The following is an 18,380-nucleotide window of genomic DNA, read 5'->3' as shown; positions in this document are numbered from 1 at the left end:
ACATTCTAAATATCTTTATAAACTTCTAAATTTATTGGAAGAAATTACTTTTTTAGAAGATTAACAACTGTCAATGTAGTCATTTCATGTTGACTGTGACAATCAGCTTGGAAATAAGAAACAAGTATTTCAAAAGATAAAAAAACAAAAAAGTAAAACTCTTTGTTGGATACACAAACCTTCACTCAGAGATCCACCTGCCTTTGCTCCTGAGTGATGAGATTAAAGACTATCCAGCTGTTCCCATCAGTTCTTACACTGTATATTACCTTTTGCATTTATCCACTTAATTTTTAAATCAGTGGGATTTCATGCTTAATAATTTCATAATTTGATGTTTAATGGATACTTATCCCAAAACAGCTGAGCACCAATACAAAAATAGGGTAGAATTCCTGCTTTAAAAGAGTTTAATCTGTCTGGGGAAAAATAAAAAATATCCACAAAGCAACTTAAAAAAAATGAACTAAGCTAACAGACTTGAGGATCAGGAATGATTTTCTGTACGGGTCCCAAGGCATTTGGATAGATGGAGAGGGCAAAGCATTCAGACCAGCGAAAATCAGATGAGGTATGTGTAGAGGCCAGCACAGCACACACTTAACTAAGGAGATGGTCTAGAATAGCAGTGGGGATCAAGCAGAGATGGCCAACTTCTAGAAATGTCCAGTTTATAGCCGACAGATCACATTCGGCAGAGAAGAGCTATGAATGAGGCCCCAGAAAGCTGGTAAACTTATTTAAAACATTATAAGAGCTTCCCACAATTATTTTTGTGACTCAACTATATGGTTCTCCAGTGTAAACTTTGTAGATGGTAATATCAAATCATAATGACAAATCTTGGGACACATTGAAAACTAAACTTGACCTTAGCACTAATGGAAGAAAACCGATCTTTAGCAAAAACAAAACAAAACCACAGTAAAACAAACTGTATTTTAATTAAACTGGTATGATCACTTTGTAACATGTCTGGAGGAAGAATGACCTAGAGCAAGGAAATGCAATTAAATGTAAACAAAATAATTTATATGTGAAGTGAAATAACTTGTAACAAAACAAGTAAGTGGACAAGACTTAAATCAAAAAGGCTATGCATATAAGGGTATAGAAAGGAAAAAGGGTTTTAAAGAGCACTCTTAATTCAGGAGAATGGTAATGCAATAGATAAAATTGAATGAGATACAGTTGAAATTGAAGTATTCTAAAGATGGCTGAAAATTAAAGAATAAAACAGAAGGAACAATGAATCTAAAGATTTTTAAACTACCTGCAAGTAAAAAGAGGCTCAGAAAGTCTGAACTTACAGAAGAGTCAGCAAAGCCATACTTCAAAAATGAACCAGTTAATGGAGACAATAACCAAACAAAAGGTTAAAAATGAAGAAAGTGGGCCAGAAAGACAGCTGAGTGAGTAAAGGTACTTGCTGCTACATGTGATGACCTGAGTTCTAAGAGACCCACACAGTGGGTGAAGAGAACTGACTCCTGCATACTCATCCTGTTCTGTACCACATAGGCATATGCACATAAATAAAAATGTACAAATTGAAAGTAACCATCACTGCTTTGTTCTACCTCTCTGCTATCTCCATTTTAAGAAGTGTCTTTAAAAACACCATTCAAAAGTTGGGCATGGTAATGGCATGCCTTTAATCCCAGCAGAGGAAGGCTGAATTCCAAGTCTACATAATGAGTTCCAGGTCAGCCAAGGTTACACACACACACACACACACACACACACACCACAAGAAACCCAAACAAACAACAAAACAAAAACCCAACAACAATAAAAACAAAAACAAGCACAAACAAAAAAACATTTAAGAGGCTGGAGATAAGGGTTCCCACAATAAGTGACTCATGACTGCCTGTAACTCCACTTACAAGGGATCTGATACCCCCTCTTCTGGTCTTCAGCCAACCAAACATACAAGTATATATATATAGAGACACATACTCATACATACAAAAAAAAATCTAAGCATCATTAAATAAACTCAGTACAGTTCTTTCCTACTATCTGTTTGACCCAATTTTGTACAGAATAAATGATCTATGCTTGCTAGAATAAATGCAAAACAAGTAAACTGGTTCACAGAGGTAGCCAAAAATAACCAGAATCTTCAAGCACATTAGAAGTCTTTTAACACTGTTAATGATGGTCAGTATTTGAGCAATAATAAATAAAATGCATGGGTTTCAATTGGAATAGTAATCCCAGAGTTAAATCATCATTGAAAAAATTAACTAAAACAAGCAACCTTCATAATGTCCAGAACTAAGAAAGGGCTCTGCTGAAACAGGAGCTGCCTGAACTTTATGATGCCAGAAAGAACAGCAGTCAGAAGCATGGAGACAAAGTAAGAAGTCGATACACAGTGCTGCTAAGGAAAGCAAACCTCTCAGAAATCAACAGACTATTTCCACACACTATTTACCTGCATTCCAGAGTGGGGATTTCTTTTCTGTGCAAGTCTTGATTCATAGTGTAGGTTTCAAAACACTCCAAAGAAGACATTTAATTCAGATTCTGTTATATTGCTACCTACAAGCTTCAGGTGTCTATACAGTAAAAAACAAAGCCCATTTTTCTTATTGACCTGTTTTTAAAATGGGCAATATCGAACTTTATTCTGGCCACAATTAAAAGTACTGCTGTAACATTCCATACTAGATGTTTACTATTCTACTCCATAGTTGCACATAATTGACAATGTGGTATTGCAATCACTTCCCAGTTTCTAAAAATATATGTAGGCTATTGGCTGACCTCATTTTTTTTCTGACTAAAATATTAGTTTTTCCTATTCCTAGTTCAACCTTGTATTTAATACCACATGTTCATACATAATGGTAATGTTTACATTATCCCAAAGGAATCTTCACTGAAAGCCTCATTTGGCAGATGAGGAAAATCTTCATAGACAAATTACCCCATTGCTGTACTACAATGAGATCAGATCAAATAAATAATGGTAGTAAAGAGAATTCAAATCATAACAATAAAGTTGCTCAGCTAAAACTATTAGCTAAAATCATTATTTTGAAAAATCGAAACAAAATAGACAATTAAATTAACTCATTTATTAAGAAAGCCTGAACCTACATGGTAAGGTAAGAACTGACTTCCACAAACTGTCCTCTGAAGCACACACTAATACAAAATATCATGCCTTTTAGTTTTTTTGTTACATTGAATGATCAATCAAATGTTTATCAATTTTTGTCATATATTTTCATTATAATAGCTTTGTGATCCAGTGTCACTGTTATAGAACTTTAAGACAATTCTGAAGCCATTTCTGACAACTCTCAGTACTTCCCCTCCTCCTCTGGGAACCAAGGACATAACAGCTACACATGCACGTACTGAGATGTTGGGAACTTTCGATCTCCCTGAATAGGGGCAAGATAACCCTTAGGTGTTGACTCAGTTACTGATGTTTTGACTTAGTCCCTGAGAAGAGGCAAAAAGACCCTCAGAAGTTTCCCTTTACCTCATCTGATCTGGCAACCACTCTCCAGCCAATTATTGGTAATAGCCCTTTTGAATAAGCCAATCATAATAGTTAAAGAACAACCCCACACACCCCTTCCTTCTGTGGTTTTTCCCTTTAAAAATAGCCTGTACCAGACATTCAGGGTTTTCTAGCCTCCCGACTGCTGGAAGACCCTGTCATGACAGAATTAATAAAATCCTCATGCTTTTTACATCAGTTGTGATATGAGAGATAGTCTCTTGGGGCAACTCCTCCTTGGTGATTGGACGCTAGGGTCCAACACTGGAATTAAATTTTTCTATTCATACCTTTTCTATATTTATTTTGGATTATTCAGTATTTTTACTAATACAGGTTATGTATCATCCTCAATTGTTCTCCTTCCTTTCCTTTCTCTCATTTTTTTTTTGGGGGGGGGGGTAAGGCTCATAACTTTACAGCCCTGACTAGCCTTGAATTCACTGAGATCCACCTGGCTTCATCTTCCAGAGTGCTGGGATTAAAGGTATCCATCAATATGCCCAGCAGTCTTCACCTAATTTTTTGTCTCACTGAACCTGAACTTGCTGATTTATCTAGACTGCTGGCAAGCCCCAAGAATCCTCCTGTCTTTGCTCCCCAGTGCTGGAATAAAGACCATTGTACCTGGGCAGTTTGGGACCTGAACTCAGGTCCTCATGTTTGCAAGGCAAGCACTTTACTAACTGATCCATCTGCCTAGCTCCTGGATATTCTTTTATGTGCATTTTATTTTAGAGGGTTTTTCTGTCTGTTTAAGTTTTTGTTGTTCTTTGGGGAGGGAGAGCGCTGGCGAGCAAACCCAGGGCCTTATGTTATGTTAAGCAAGTGCTCTACCACTGAACCACACTTCCAAACCAAACTGAATTTTTAAGAAACTTTTAAGCCCACAGTTTAATACAAGGGCCCCCAAATTACTTAAAGCACAAAAAAAATTTTGTTATACCAATTATCACATAAGTTAATTTTGCTAATTTAACAGCTTTTCCACCCAAACACATATATTCCCAAAGTACAAAAAAACTGACTGTACTGCAAAGAGATCTTCATCTGGCTTAAAAAAGAATGTACGTAAGATAAAATAATTCTTCTCATACTTAACAGGTAGATTATAACTGCTAATCCACTAACCATGTCTAATAAAACTAACCTGAGAATTGAGCAGTGGTTTAAGTGGAGCCCCTGTGAAAACAGCTCACACACTCACTCATTAACTTGAAGAAGCCTTGAAAAAGCATCTAGTGGCCTATTTTAAATGTGCTTTTGCTTATTATTTTGAAGTTAAATGTCTCAAGCTATGCACAACAAAGCTACTTATTACTCAAAATAGAATATTATGTTCCTAAAGCAAAGTGCTCTACTGTAAATGTAAAGTCAGCAATGTAAATGTAAAGGCAGTAGGACGGGGACAAGTGATGCTTCTGTACACAAAAGGCTTAGCAGCAGCAGAGCAGTTAACAGGGTAAAGCCTGAGCAATGTCAAAGAATGATCTGAAGTACATGAGACAAGCTGAGTTAAGCTCCAAATAAAGTATATTTCTATAAGAAGATCCTTCAACCAAGGAGCTGAACCACTGAAGATAACTGAATGAGTCGTCTATTACAGAAGCTCCACCATTAACCAATACAAGCAACCCAAATGCACTTTGTTCCCAATCAGGTCACAAGACTTAAAAACAAAAAAAACAAAGCTTAATGAGGTGCTATTTTGTTTGGGCTCTAACAAAGTTTGCCTGAAGATCAGAGGGTGGAGCTAGCCACTAGTTAACCAAAGAGGTCTAGAGGTCTGTACAGACAGACAGGAAGCAATATGGCTGGGTAGAGAGAGGAATATAAGGTGAGAGAAGACAGGAGCTCAACCCTTTTTTGGCTGAGGAGAGGGTAAGAGTTGGCTGTGTCTTGCTCCTTTGTCTCCGACCTTTCAGCAAGCTTTATTTATTAGAACACAAACAAAATATCAAGTTGAATCTTCACAGAAAAGATACTAGGAAATTAAACAAAACCATCATTTGTTAAACCAAATAAACAACATGGACATTTTGAGAAAACAAAGTAATATAGGTTTAAATATAAGCAATAGTTAATATTTAAATATCTGTATTTACCCATATGATTTTAATAGGACTACAATGTCACAGTGCACTGTCAAAAAACTGAGGAGGGGGTAAATCCAAATAGAGAACTTCCTCCCAATAAATTAAATTTAATTCAACAACATGAAACAAATAAAACACCTCTATTTTCATTTTTAAAAATTAGCTGTGAGGGCGGGATGCAGTATCACTTAGCATGAGAAAGGCGCCCACTACAATCAACTCTCAGCACATTTTTCTCTATTCAATGTCCATCTCTCTCTATGCTTTTAGTCCCTCCACAGACTGACTTTTCTACAACAAATAAACTCAGTACTACCCTCATACTCTAAATGACCTCCAGGCAAGACTGGGAAGCACTGGTGAATAACTGGTACAACACGCATCTGGCTAGCTGGAGACCCTGGGTTCGACCCCAATTTCGCAAATAAAATAATTTAGGTACTTCCTCCAACCAGATTATCAGTCAAGTCAGGCTCTCTACAGTATGACTCCAATCTGCCTTCCAGTTTCCTTATTCAATTCTCATCTAAAGGAATTTCTCCAGTCAAATCATTTGATAAATCTCTGGAACACCTTGGGGGCTTTTATAAGTAACAAAGCCCCCCCCCCCATTAACACTTTAGAAAACAAAGCAAAATTTTGTTAACAAATTCAAAAGAATAAAATTAAGCAAGCAACACTTAGAACATTTTAGACAACTTCTAGTTGTTTTCTTAACTCAAACCCTAATTTATACAGAAGCACTGGATTGCTGCAACATAATGGAGTAAAGACAGTGCCTCCAAATCCCAAATCCTTTCAAGACATTTTTGCAGAACCAATGCCTGACATTTATGTAATAAAACTCTTTTATAAAAACAAAAACACATAAAAACCAAGACTTGGTTTACATTTTTAAAGGACAAAGAAAGTGTATCTCAAGTTGGTACCTAAAATAAATCATATCTACTGGGACCACAGAATATCACACTAAAAAAAATAACCTCTGACATATCAGATCATCACTGTATAATACTTAAGAACTCTTAAGTTGAGGATCTGTAGTGTAGTCTCACGAGAATAGCAGGCATTTCAATAGCAAGTGCCCGGCAAATAGAGGAAAAAGATAAGACTCAAAGACTGTATTAGAAGGAGTAAAAAGAAGAGAAGGAGACTCAGACTGAACAAAGAAAGCTAAATACAAGATTTGGGAAAGACATGAAGAAACTGTGATAATGAGAAGGTGTTGCTGAAGTATAGAGAAGGCTCTGCTGCCTCAAGATGCATGTGTAAAAGTAAGGCACAGACTAGAAGCCTTCAAATAAGGAGTTGCCTGGTAACTTATTTTAAGAAAGTCTTAGGAAAACCCCTGGATACTGGGATGAATTTAATCTTTCTATTTTTCAAAAAATATTTTTTTTTTTTCGAGACAGGGTTTCCCTGTAGTTTCTAGAGCCTGTCCTGGAACTAGCTCTTGTAGACCAGGCTGGCGTCGAACTCTGAGATCCGCCTGCCTCTGCCTCCCGAGTGCTGGGATTAAAGGCGTGCGCCACCACCGCCCGGCCTATTTTTCAAAAAAATATTTTTATAATATTTTATTTCAATTGTACATTATTTCTAAGAGCTTTAGTCAGAATTTAAGCTCTAGGGGCTGGAGAGATGACTCAGATGCCTGCTCTTCCAAAGGTCCTGAGTTCGATTCCCAGCAACCACATGGTGGCTCACAATCATCTGTAATGGGGTCTGGTGCCCTCTTCTGGCGTGCAGGCATACACACAGACAGAATATTGTATACATAATAAATATTTTTAAAAAAAAAAAGAATTTAAGCTCTAAACCTAAATTTACATTAACAACTGACTTTTAATACTCTCAAGTGGAATACCAGCATTTTTAAAAAATGCTTTACAAAGGGGCTGGAGAGATGGCTCAGCGGTTAAGACATTGCCTGCTCTTCCAAAGGTCCTGAGTTCAATTCCCAGCAACCACATGGTGGCTCACAGCCATCTGTAATGAGGTCTGGTGACCTCTTCTGGCTTGCAGGCACACACACAGACAGAATACTGTATACACACAATAAATAAATAAATAAATAAATAAATAAATAAATAAATAAATAAATAAATATTTTTTTGAGAAATGCTTTACAAAAACATCAAAGAGGAGAAACACCCTGGATAAAAAATAAAAAAATATGCTAGGTCAAAAGCTAGAAGTTGTCAGAATTGAGTTTTAATCTGGTTAACTCTGAAAGTAACATAAGAGAAAGCAGATGGAGCCTGAAATAGGCACCCTATTTTAAAGGTATAGGAGTAAAAGAACTACTGAAGTGTGGGGCAGGCAGCTAATAGAAATTTAAAAAGTCATTTCAAGGAGAGGAATGCTATAATTTCTCAAAGTCACAATGAGCTAATGAAATGTTATTCAGGGCAGAAAACACAAAAGTACTAATTAAGACTTTTGTTTCACACTGTCTCTCCAAAACAAACCAGAACTGGTTAGGATAGCCTCAGAAAGAGAGGACTCAAGCCTGACAACATTTGCGAGTTTTTTTTAAAGGTTATCTGAAGCTTATACAATATAAATTCCAATAATCTTTTCATGGTATAAGAAAGTTTATGTGAGATCAGAGTCTTCTCTTCATTGGCTTTTCTTTTTTGTCTGAGTTTGTGCAGATGCACACATGTGTTAGTGTGTATAAAGATGCCAGAGTTCAACGGTGCTTGTCTTCTTTAATCATGGTCTCATTTTTTGAGTCTCACTGACCCTGGAGCTGGCAGATTCAGCTAGGCTAACTGGCCAACAAACCTCAGTGATCACCGTGTCTCTGTCTCCTCAGTACTCAGCTTTACACAGGTGTTGGGGGTTGAAACTCAGGTCCTGGGACTTGCCCAGCAAGCACTTAACTGACTGAACATCTCCACTAGCCCCACAGTCTTGTCTTATATCATTCCTTTGACTCAATAATAAAAATTACAAGATCTGAAGCCTGGTCCTTTTAACTTCAGAATGTTTTTAAATGTTCACAGGAAAGTTTTTACTAACAAGTATATGTAAATAAAAACAAAAACAACAACACTGAAAAACCAAAACTCTAAGCTGTGAATTCAAGTTGTTGCTGACAGGACTGGCTCTGTGGGTTTGACATTCTGTGTTTTCTTTAACCATTTATTTTCTCCTAATTCTAACCAACATACATTGCTATATTATCTATCACCTGCCTTCCCTTCATTTTCTGATATACACAAAAGATTATCAGCAACACTAGGTATACATGTGCACATATATACATGTATACACAACATGAAGACAAAGCAAAGAGCCTCAGAATCAGAATATAAGTCAAAGATGAAGACATAAACAACACCGCAAGATATGAACAACAAAACAACTGATTCTATTTCTAAGATAAAACAAACCATGGTTGGTCGCTACAACTCACCAGATGGCTCCTCTGGCTCGCTTTCATTTTCTTCCTCAGGTGGGGCTTGAGGAGGTGGAGGGGGAAGCTTTTTTTCCTTCTCTGCTTTGGCATTTCTCTCTTCTTCTGAATAATACTCATCTTCTGAGAGGTTAGCCAAACTTTCATCCATCTCTCTGTATTCAACCTAAGTGGAAACGATACCAGAAAAAAAACTAAATACAATAAGAATCAATCAGGGACTCTATTTGGAACCATTAATGGAAATTAATTGATTTCAAACTTCACAAGGATCAAGCGAACTTATAATAGTTATTAAAGAGGGCTGGAGAGATGGCTCAGAGGTTAAGAGCACTGGCTACACTTCCAAATTCCCAGCAACCACATGGTGGCTCACAACCATCTGTAATGAAATATGGTGCCCTCTTCTGGCCTGCAGGTACATATTCAGGCAGACCACTGTATACTTAATAAATAAATAAATCTTTAAAAAAAATAGTTATTAAGGACAAAAAGCTCCAAGAAAGAATATAGTGTCAGTTCAGGTTTACCCCAATCTGTAACTTACATCATTATACTGGTCACACATCTAACTCAAGCTCTCTTCCATGTTTTTTTAAATGTGCTCAGATACTAAAGTTTCAACTAATATAGCCTTCAGCCCAAAATACAGTTAACTAGTGAGCCAGATATAGTGGCATATGCCTATACTTTGAGCACCTTGGTGACTTTTAATTTCAAGGCTAACCAACCTGAGCTATACAGGCTGGTTATTCCATGGGCAGTCTACATAAAGATGTCTTAGAATATCACACACCGTGGATGTAGCTTAAGCATTAGTTTCTCTTCCCACTGTATTTTTTCCTGCTTTTTGCTATTATTTGCCTCTTTAAATTGACAAATACTGAGAACTGATGGCCCAGCCTTGTAGTGATCTTTTGTGTTTTAACAAAGTTTGCCTGAAGATCAGAGTGCATAGCTAAGCCACTAACGGTCAGGTGGCACACACATTTAATCCCAGGACTCATGAGACAGAGGCAGAGGGGTCTCTGTGAGTTCAATCAAGGCCACCCTGGGCTACAGGAAATTAAATCTGTCTAAAAGAGAGACAGAGCTCACACAAAGGTGATCCCAGCACTTGGGATCCCACACCTTTAATCCAGCACTAGGGAGGAAGAGACAGGAGGTAGAAGCTGGGCAGAGAGAGAAAAATATGATAGGAGGAGACAGGAGTTCAACGCAGTCTGAGGTTTGGTGGAGACAGTTGCAGTCTGAGGTGCAGCTGAGGAGGCAATCTGAGGACAGAATTGCTCCTTCCGTCTGAGCATTGGTAGAGGCAAAAGGTCTCTCTAGTGGCTGGCTGCACTGCTTCTCTGATCTCTCAGCTTTCACCTCTAGATTTCTAACAATTAGAAATCATGCTACACAGCCTAGTTTGTTATTAGATCTACTGTCAGGCCCAGGAATTGATCCTGCCATCTTCAGTAACACCTTTATAAAACTCCAACTTAATTTATTATACAAAAACATGCTATTTTAAAAGAGGCGCCCCCATACTAATCTCAAAGCAACAAAACACTGCTATATTGTCTGTATATACTTCAAAACTCTTAAAGCAAAGCCTGTCTACACTAGCCTCAGCTTCCTTTTTAAAAAATTCTATGCAGTGTATATGGACAGGTGTTATGTACTCCTGCACATTCTAAGGCCAAAGGAGAAAACTGGGTGTCCTGTTCTATTACTTTCTGCTTTATTCCCTTGAGACAGGGTCTCTCACTGAACCAACAGCTTGGATAGCAGTCAATAAACCTCAAAGAGCCTCCTGTTCCCACTTTCCCCACAATGCTGACCAGCAGGGCCACACTCATCAGCTTGCCTTTTACTCCTTAAACAGATAACCACCACTGAAGCTATGGTTCACACTAGTTCTCAAGTCTGGCTGTGAATGTGTAAAATTTCTCACCTCTTTTTTATTGATACTTTTTTTGTATCTTTTTTATTGATACTTTATTTTTTTTGCTGTGGGTGTTTTACATCCAAGTGTTTCTGTGCACCACATACATACAGTGTCCACACAGACCAGAAAAGAGCATTGGGTCCCATGGAACTGGAATTACAGATGATTGTAAGCCACCACGCGGGTTCTGGGAATCAAATCCAGGTCCTCTGGAAGAACAGTCAGTGCTCTTAACCACTGAGTCATCTCTTGCTTCTAACTGTCCCCAAAATAAACACAAATCTCATATTTCTTTTGAAAGTTTAAGATCTGATCACAAGCCTGGGAAGATGGCTCCTGGGATAAAAGCACAAATAGTAAACAGAAATGAAGACCAGAGACCCCAGCACTCACATAAAAGGTTGCCAGGAGTGGTGGCCCACATGTAATTCCAGTAACCAGGAGATACAGCGCATCCTTGAAGTAAAATAGACAGAGCCATATCACAAAAGTTTGGGGTTCAGTCAGAAACCCTGACTCAGTACATAAAGTGGAGAGAGATAAAGGGGAGACATTCTATATCAACCCCAGCCTTCTCATGCACACAAACATGATACATATATGCACATAAAGAAAACAGAGCTAATCGAGATGGAAAAACAGGAATTAAGTCCAAGAGAATTACAGAGAAATGACTGAGGACAACTGATGTCAACCTCTTCCTCTATGTAATCATAAACATACATACACATTCACCCGAACGCACAGACGTGTATACAAAAGCATGCACATGCGATCGAATGCACATGTGTTTATGGGTTTTTTAATAATAAAGTAGTTTCACAATTCCTATTAAAAAAACAAAATCAACGTGATCTTGAAAAAGAACAAAGCTGAAGAGGTCACATCTTGATTTCAAAATATAAATCTTGCTACAAAACAATTTATTTTTTTGAAGATATATTTATTATGTGTACAGTATTCTCAGTATTCTGTCTGCATGTATGCCTGCAGGCCAGAAGAAGGCACTAGATTTCATTACAGACGGTTGTGAGCCACCATGTGGTTGCTGGAAATTGAACTCAGGACCTTTGGAAGAGCAGGCAGTGCTATTAACCGCTGAGCCATCTCTCCAGCCCAAATGTGTAGCCCAGGCTGGCCTCGAACTCGTGATCATCCTGCCTCTGCCTCCTTCAGCAAATCCTACCGGTGTGCGCCACCACTACCGGCTATAAAACGATTTAAAAATCCATTTAAGGGGGCTAGAGAGATGGCTCAGATGTTAAGAGCACTGATTGTTCTTCCAGAGGTCCCGAGTTCAATTCCCAGCAACCACATGGTGGCTCACAACCATCTGTAATGAAATCTGGTGCCCTCTTCTGGCCTGCAGGCGTACATATAGACAGAACACTGTAAAACAAAATACATAAATCTTAAAAAAAATTCCATTTAAAAAAATGAGGGGGGGGCTGGAGAGATGGCTCAGAGGTTAAGAGCACTGACTGTTCTTCCAGAGGTCCTGAGTTCAATTCCCAGCAACCACATGGTGGCTCACAGCCATCTTTAATGAGATCTGGTGCCCTCTTCTGGCATGCAAGCATACATGGAAGGAATGTTGTATACATAATAAATAAATAAAATATAAAAAAAAAAAAAAAAAAATGAGGGGGCTGGAGAGATGGCCCAGTGGTTAAGAGCAGTAGCTGTTCTTCCAGAGGACCTGGGTTCAATTCCCAGCACCTACATGACAGCTTACAACTGTCTGTAACTCCAGTTCCAGAGGATCTGATAAGACACCTCCACACCAATGCACATGAAATAAAGTGAAACAAATTATTTTTTAAAAGTGAGTCAAGAATGTGACTAGGTAGAGCTGGGGATGTAGCTCAGTTAGTAGAGTGCCCAGTATCAAATAAAGCTGGGTGAAAGTGACACACACCGGTAATCACAGCTCTGTACTAACAGGTGGAGGCGGGTGGATCGGAAACTGAGGTCATCCTCAACAACTGAGCGTAAGACTCAGCTGAGTTTAAGAGCCTCAGCTGCTCTTTAAAAAAAAAAAAAAAAAAAAAAAAAAAAAAAAAAAAAAAAAAATATCTCACAAAAGGCAAAAAAAAAAAAAAGAAAAATATAGAAAAAAAAAACAGCTCTTGGGAAGCAGAGACAATCAGATAGATATTTATGAGTTTGAGGCCAGCCTGGTCTACAGAGTAAGTTCCAGGACAGCGAGGACTATACAAAGAAACCCTGTCTTGAAAAACAAAACAAGCAAAGACAAAAAAAAAAAAAAAAAAAAACAAAAAGCCAAACCCCAACCATGTTCAACATTAGCCATCAAGGAAATGCTTGCCACGCTACAATGAGATACCATTTCAGATCTACAAAGATGTCTACAGTAAGACAGCAATGCTAAATACTGACAAAGATAATGGAGAAAATGAACCCACACACATTGCTGATAAAAGGTGAAACTGTAGACATGACTTTAGAAAACCATTTGGTAGCATTTCCTCACAAAAGAAAAGTGAATTCACACCTGACCCAACAATTATAATCCAGGTGTTATGAGACTTGAAAAGGTATGGTCACATGCTGCACATACTATTCATAGCTAAATCATACAAAACAGAAAAAAAAAAAAAAAAAAAAAAGACGACCCCATGTCCAAATGAACAAATGATGGCAAACCCATACTCATGGCAAAAATAAAGGGCCACATATCCTGAGACTCCATACAGAATGTTCAGAACAGGCAACTCCATATAATCAGCAAATAGACTAGTGGCTGCCAATCGGCTGGAGGTAAGGTGCGAGAAAGGACAGCTTACAAACAGGTGTCCTTGGGAAACAGAGAAACCAGAGAAAATGTTCTAAACTGCATGTGGTGCTGATTCTGTCTCATGAATACGTATTTAAGAAACAAAACATTGGCACGTGAATTACCTCAAATCTGTTTCTGGTCACACCTTCAACTGAATGATAAAAACAAAACAAAAACAAATGCAGGCAGTCACTTGGGAGGCTGACGCAAGACATCACAAATCCAAGCCCTGTCGAGGCCACAAAATAAACTCAGGGCTAATTTGGGCAACTTAGCTTCAAGACAAAAAGGGGATATAGAGCAGTGGTAGAGACCATGTCTAGCACATGCAATTCCCTAGTACAGTAGGAGAAAACAACGTAAGGAGAGGTTACGACTTTATTTATTTATTTATTTATTTTGGTTTTTCGAGACAGGGTTTCCCTGTAGTTTTTAGAGCCTGTCCTGGAACTAGCAATTGTAGACCAGGCTGGCCTCGAACTCAGAGATCCGCCTGCCTCTGCCTCCCGAGTGCGGGGATTAAAGGCGTGCGCCACCACGGCCCAGCACGACTTTATTTAACACGTATCTATTTTGCAGGGCTGAGGACAGAAACCCCGGGCCTCAAACACGCCAAGAAAGTGCTGTGCCATCCAGATATATCCGTAGACCACTTCATGTACTCATCATATACCCACACGTATTCCTAGTCTCCCCTATCGGATTAAGAACTCCGCAGAAAACGCCAAAGTCTGTGCAGTAAATAAAGCCACACCAAAGCTTGGCGACGTCACTGCCCCCAGGTGGTTCTTCGGTTCAATCACAAATGACACCCTGTCAAAACACCAAACTTTTCACCTGTAAACCTCAGTTTACTCATTCTTAAAACGCAACACCCGTTCAGTAGTGTTTAGGGGTAAAACACACACACACACACACACACACACACACACACACACACACACACACACACACACGAAAACGTTGGCCGCGCGCCAATTGCACCATCTGGCGCAGAGGTGCGAGACAGAGGTTATCTGTGTATAGCGTTGGATTTGATGCCAAATCTTTATCTTTGCATTTGCACCGTGACCAACTGCATTCCTCATCCGTTTCCACGTCTGCAAAAGTCTACCCGAGGCCCCGAGAGAGCGTGTGTCGCCGAGCCTGAGAACCTCGGTTCGATTCCTGAGCATGGTGGAAGGACAAAAACCGACTCAGGCGAGCGGTCCTATGTGCTCCACTCGAGCCCAGACAATAATTAAATTAAAAAAAAAAAAAGGCCAACGCCAAAAGACCACTGTGTGAGAAAATAATTAAGAACCTGGCGTACAGCAAGACCTTTTCAAAAACAAAGAGACAGTCCCTTCCTTTTCGTGTCCCTTGACTCTCGAACATCACCTCCAGCTCCCGCGTGCACCCAAACCAGGAGCCACCCGACGTCCGTACGCACCGGCCACACAGGTGGACCAGCGCGTCGGGAAGCCATCTTTCCCAGTCAGACGATCACAGTCACACCCTCCCATGCCCGACAGCCGGGTCCCCGCACAAAGGCGGCCTCCCCTCCCCCGCCACCCCGACTCCCGGTCCCGGGAACCGGCGGCTGGGCCCGGCCTCACCTTCGCTCGCTTGCGCCGGCTGGTCCGTCGGCCCTCTGGGGTCTCGGCTATCCCCGTCTCCATGGGCGTCGCGGAGCCGGGCCCGGCCGTGGGCCCCGCCTGAGGCCCGGCGGACCCGGGAGGCTCGGCCAGGCCCCCGGGCGGCGAGGCCCGCGGAGGCTCCTTCTTTCGAGGCGTGCGCTCGCCCGCCGCCCCCGTGGCAACGTCGGTGGGGCCCGCCAGGCCCACGGTTGGCGCGGCCACCTCAGAGCCGTTCTCGGCGCCGCCCGTCGCCCCGGGCCCGGCCTCCGTCCCAGCCGCCGCCGCCGCCGCAGCCGCCGCCGCCGCTGCCGCTGCCGCCTTCTTCCCAGACAACATCTCGGGCCGCCTGGCCGCTGCGGGCCGCAGGGGCCGCTCGGACTGCCGCTCCGTGGGTCCGCAGCCGCCTAGCCTTGCAGCTCCGCACCTCACACGCTCCGGGAGAAGTCAGACACCTCCTCGTGCGCACGCGCCCTGCGCGCTCCCGCCGCGTCAGGACAAAAAGCCGCAGCTGTGCCCCCGCCCGGCCTCCTCGTGGCCACAGAGCGGCGTCCTGGAGGCTAGAGCGGAGCCGGAGTGAGGCCGACGTAGAGCGCCCCCCTGCGGTAGGGAGGCGGCTAATACCATTAAGTCTAACTGCAGGGCAAGGGTTGGATTATGGAGTTCTGGCTTTCGGAGAGCTTACCACCTAAGTCAGCCGGGGAAAACGCCCAGAAGGACGACTTAATTAATGATCGCTTAATTATCCTACGCTGTGTTACTCAACCTTAGAGCACTTGCCTTGCTTGTATATGGCCCTGGGTTATCCCGAGCGCTGGGGTACTTCATAACCGCCCAGCTTGGACTGGGGGAAAATGAAGAGTGCACGAATTTCCATGATAATAAAATTGAAGAAATGAGGAAATCCTGGTTTGAGTCAAAGTGAGACTCTCTTGCCGCCAAGTTTTGTTCATTTAGTTTCTTGGGTCAGGACCCCGTCCACATCCACACTCCCCAGCATGCCCCCTCCATGTCCTTGTCTCCCGGCATGGAACACCTTTTTTACGTAAGTCACTTCTTCATAACGTGGTGCTGGGTGTTTTATTCGTGGAATGTTGAGATGTATGGGAAGTCGAGTGTGGGTGGTGGTGTGGGGGTAATCACCAAGGAAGACTGCGCGAACCGGAGTTTAAGCTAATAGAAAACCTTTATTAGCCGGCTGGCCACTACGGGGTGTTCCAGATTGCAGCGTAGCCCCCAGCCTTTCTCCGGGTGAGCTTCTAAGCCCAAAACACCATGTTCTGGGTTGACACACTTCAGTTAACAAGAAAAGTTAGCCAGAAGCAGAACCACAGAAGACAAAAGGCAAGGCTAGTACATGTTCCAGAACTATGGACTTGGGTAGATTAGGCCTTTGTTTTGGCAGATCGCGCTGTCTATGGGCTGAGTTTTACAGCCTGAATGGTACTTTTCACCATGGAGTTCAGTTGTGCTAGCGACCCAGGGCCTCCTAAAGTCTGGGGCCCTGATGGCTTACTTATTTCTTTCTTCCACGGTGAAGAAGTTGACTGCCAAACGGTAAGGGGAAATTTACTGGAGGGAAATCCCATCCTGGGATTAGGGTGATGTTTACAGGGATGTAAGGATCCATCAGAACTCATTGAACTACACGAAATAGGCCTTAAAGGAAAAAATGCAAGAAAAAAATGTAATCACAGTACAACGTATGTCCTTTGTGTGAAGCTTGTCCCAAATCAACAATGTTGTGCCTCTGGTAGAATTACATGGAGAGAATGGAGATGAGAGCAATTTAGGGAGGGTCGAGAATGTGGGCTGTGGGAAAGGCTGCCCAGGGCTAGCTAAGCCCTGCCCTCCCATCATACAGTGCATAATGTCCAAAAACGTAAGCACATTCCTCTCCCTTCTCTCCAGTGGCTGCCAGCCACTCTTCTACCTTCTGCCTCTATGAATTTGAATTCAAGGTACACGGTCCGGCAGGGGAACCACGGCAACAGGAGCAAGTTGGCCATGTCACTGTCCACCATCAGGCAGCAGAGAGTGACAAATGTATGGGCAAATGGGCAGTTCAACTCCCTTTCTCGTCTCCTATAGGCCAGCCTTCCCGCCTCAATTAACATAGTAAGAACACACGCCCACCAGAGGTGAGTCTAGGTTCTGCCACTAAGGCTAACTAACCATCACTGTGTGCAAGCACTCAGTGCTGAACTGCATCTCCAGCTCCCCACATTTTATTTATACGTTCATTTATCAATGCAGAGTTGATTGCTTCAAACTTTTGGCTTTTATTCCTTTTCCTTTTTTGTTTTCTTTTGGGTTTTTGTTGTTGTTGTTGCTTTTTGAGACAGGGTTTCTCTCTAGCATTGGAACCTGTCCTGGAGCTCACTCCATAGACCAGGCTGGCCTTGAACTGCACAGAGATCTGCCTGCTGGGTTTAAAGGCAAGCACCACCACTGCCCAGCCCTTTCCCTTATTTTTAAAAGCTTTTAAAACTGGGTGTAATGCCTCAATCCCAGCATTCAGGAGGCAGAGGCAGGCAGATCTCTGTGAGTTCAAGGCCAGCCTGGTTTACAAAGTGAGTTCTAGGACAGCTAGGGCTGTTACACAGAGAAACCCTGTCAGTTCTCCCCTTCCACAATGTGGGTCCCAGTGGTTAAACGCAATTTGTCATGTTTACCTACTGGGTCACTTCATTGATATACACACACATTTAAAAAGTTAACATCTGCAAGGCATGGTGGCATGTGCCTGTAATCCCAGCATGCAGGAGCCTGGGGCAGGAGGGCCACACACTCTAGATTAGCCTGGCTACATAGGAAGATCTCTCAAAAAATCAAACAAAACAGTTAGTGTCTTAGTTAGAGTTATTATTGCTGTGATGAAAGACCATGATCAAAGGCAACTTGGGGAGGAAAGGGTTTATTTGGCTTGTACTGACACAACACTGTTTTTCATTGAAGGAAGTTAGGACAGGAACTCAAACTCAGCAG

General features: G+C 41.5%; 1 protein-coding gene across 2 annotated transcripts in view; it reads right to left on the bottom strand.

The window, feature by feature from the left end:
- Nucleotides 1–15,816, bottom strand: part of Kdm1a (lysine demethylase 1A) — a 47,774-nt gene extending 31,958 nt beyond the window's left edge. For both annotated transcript variants that reach the window (XM_038333871.2, XM_038333872.2), the window contains exons 1-2: nucleotides 15,375–15,816; nucleotides 9,041–9,206 (exon numbers count right to left, since the gene is read on the bottom strand). In XM_038333871.2, the coding sequence (XP_038189799.1) occupies nucleotides 9,041–9,206; nucleotides 15,375–15,731 (523 nt within the window). In that variant the 5' untranslated portion in view covers nucleotides 15,732–15,816. The remainder of the gene's footprint in view (nucleotides 1–9,040; nucleotides 9,207–15,374) is intronic.
- Between the last annotated feature and the right edge of the window lie 2,564 nt (nucleotides 15,817–18,380).

Source organism: Arvicola amphibius, chromosome 6, assembly GCF_903992535.2.
Source record: "Arvicola amphibius chromosome 6, mArvAmp1.2, whole genome shotgun sequence".
Taxonomy (NCBI): domain Eukaryota; kingdom Metazoa; phylum Chordata; class Mammalia; order Rodentia; family Cricetidae; genus Arvicola; species Arvicola amphibius.
This window is presented reverse-complemented; position numbering and strand designations above follow the sequence as displayed.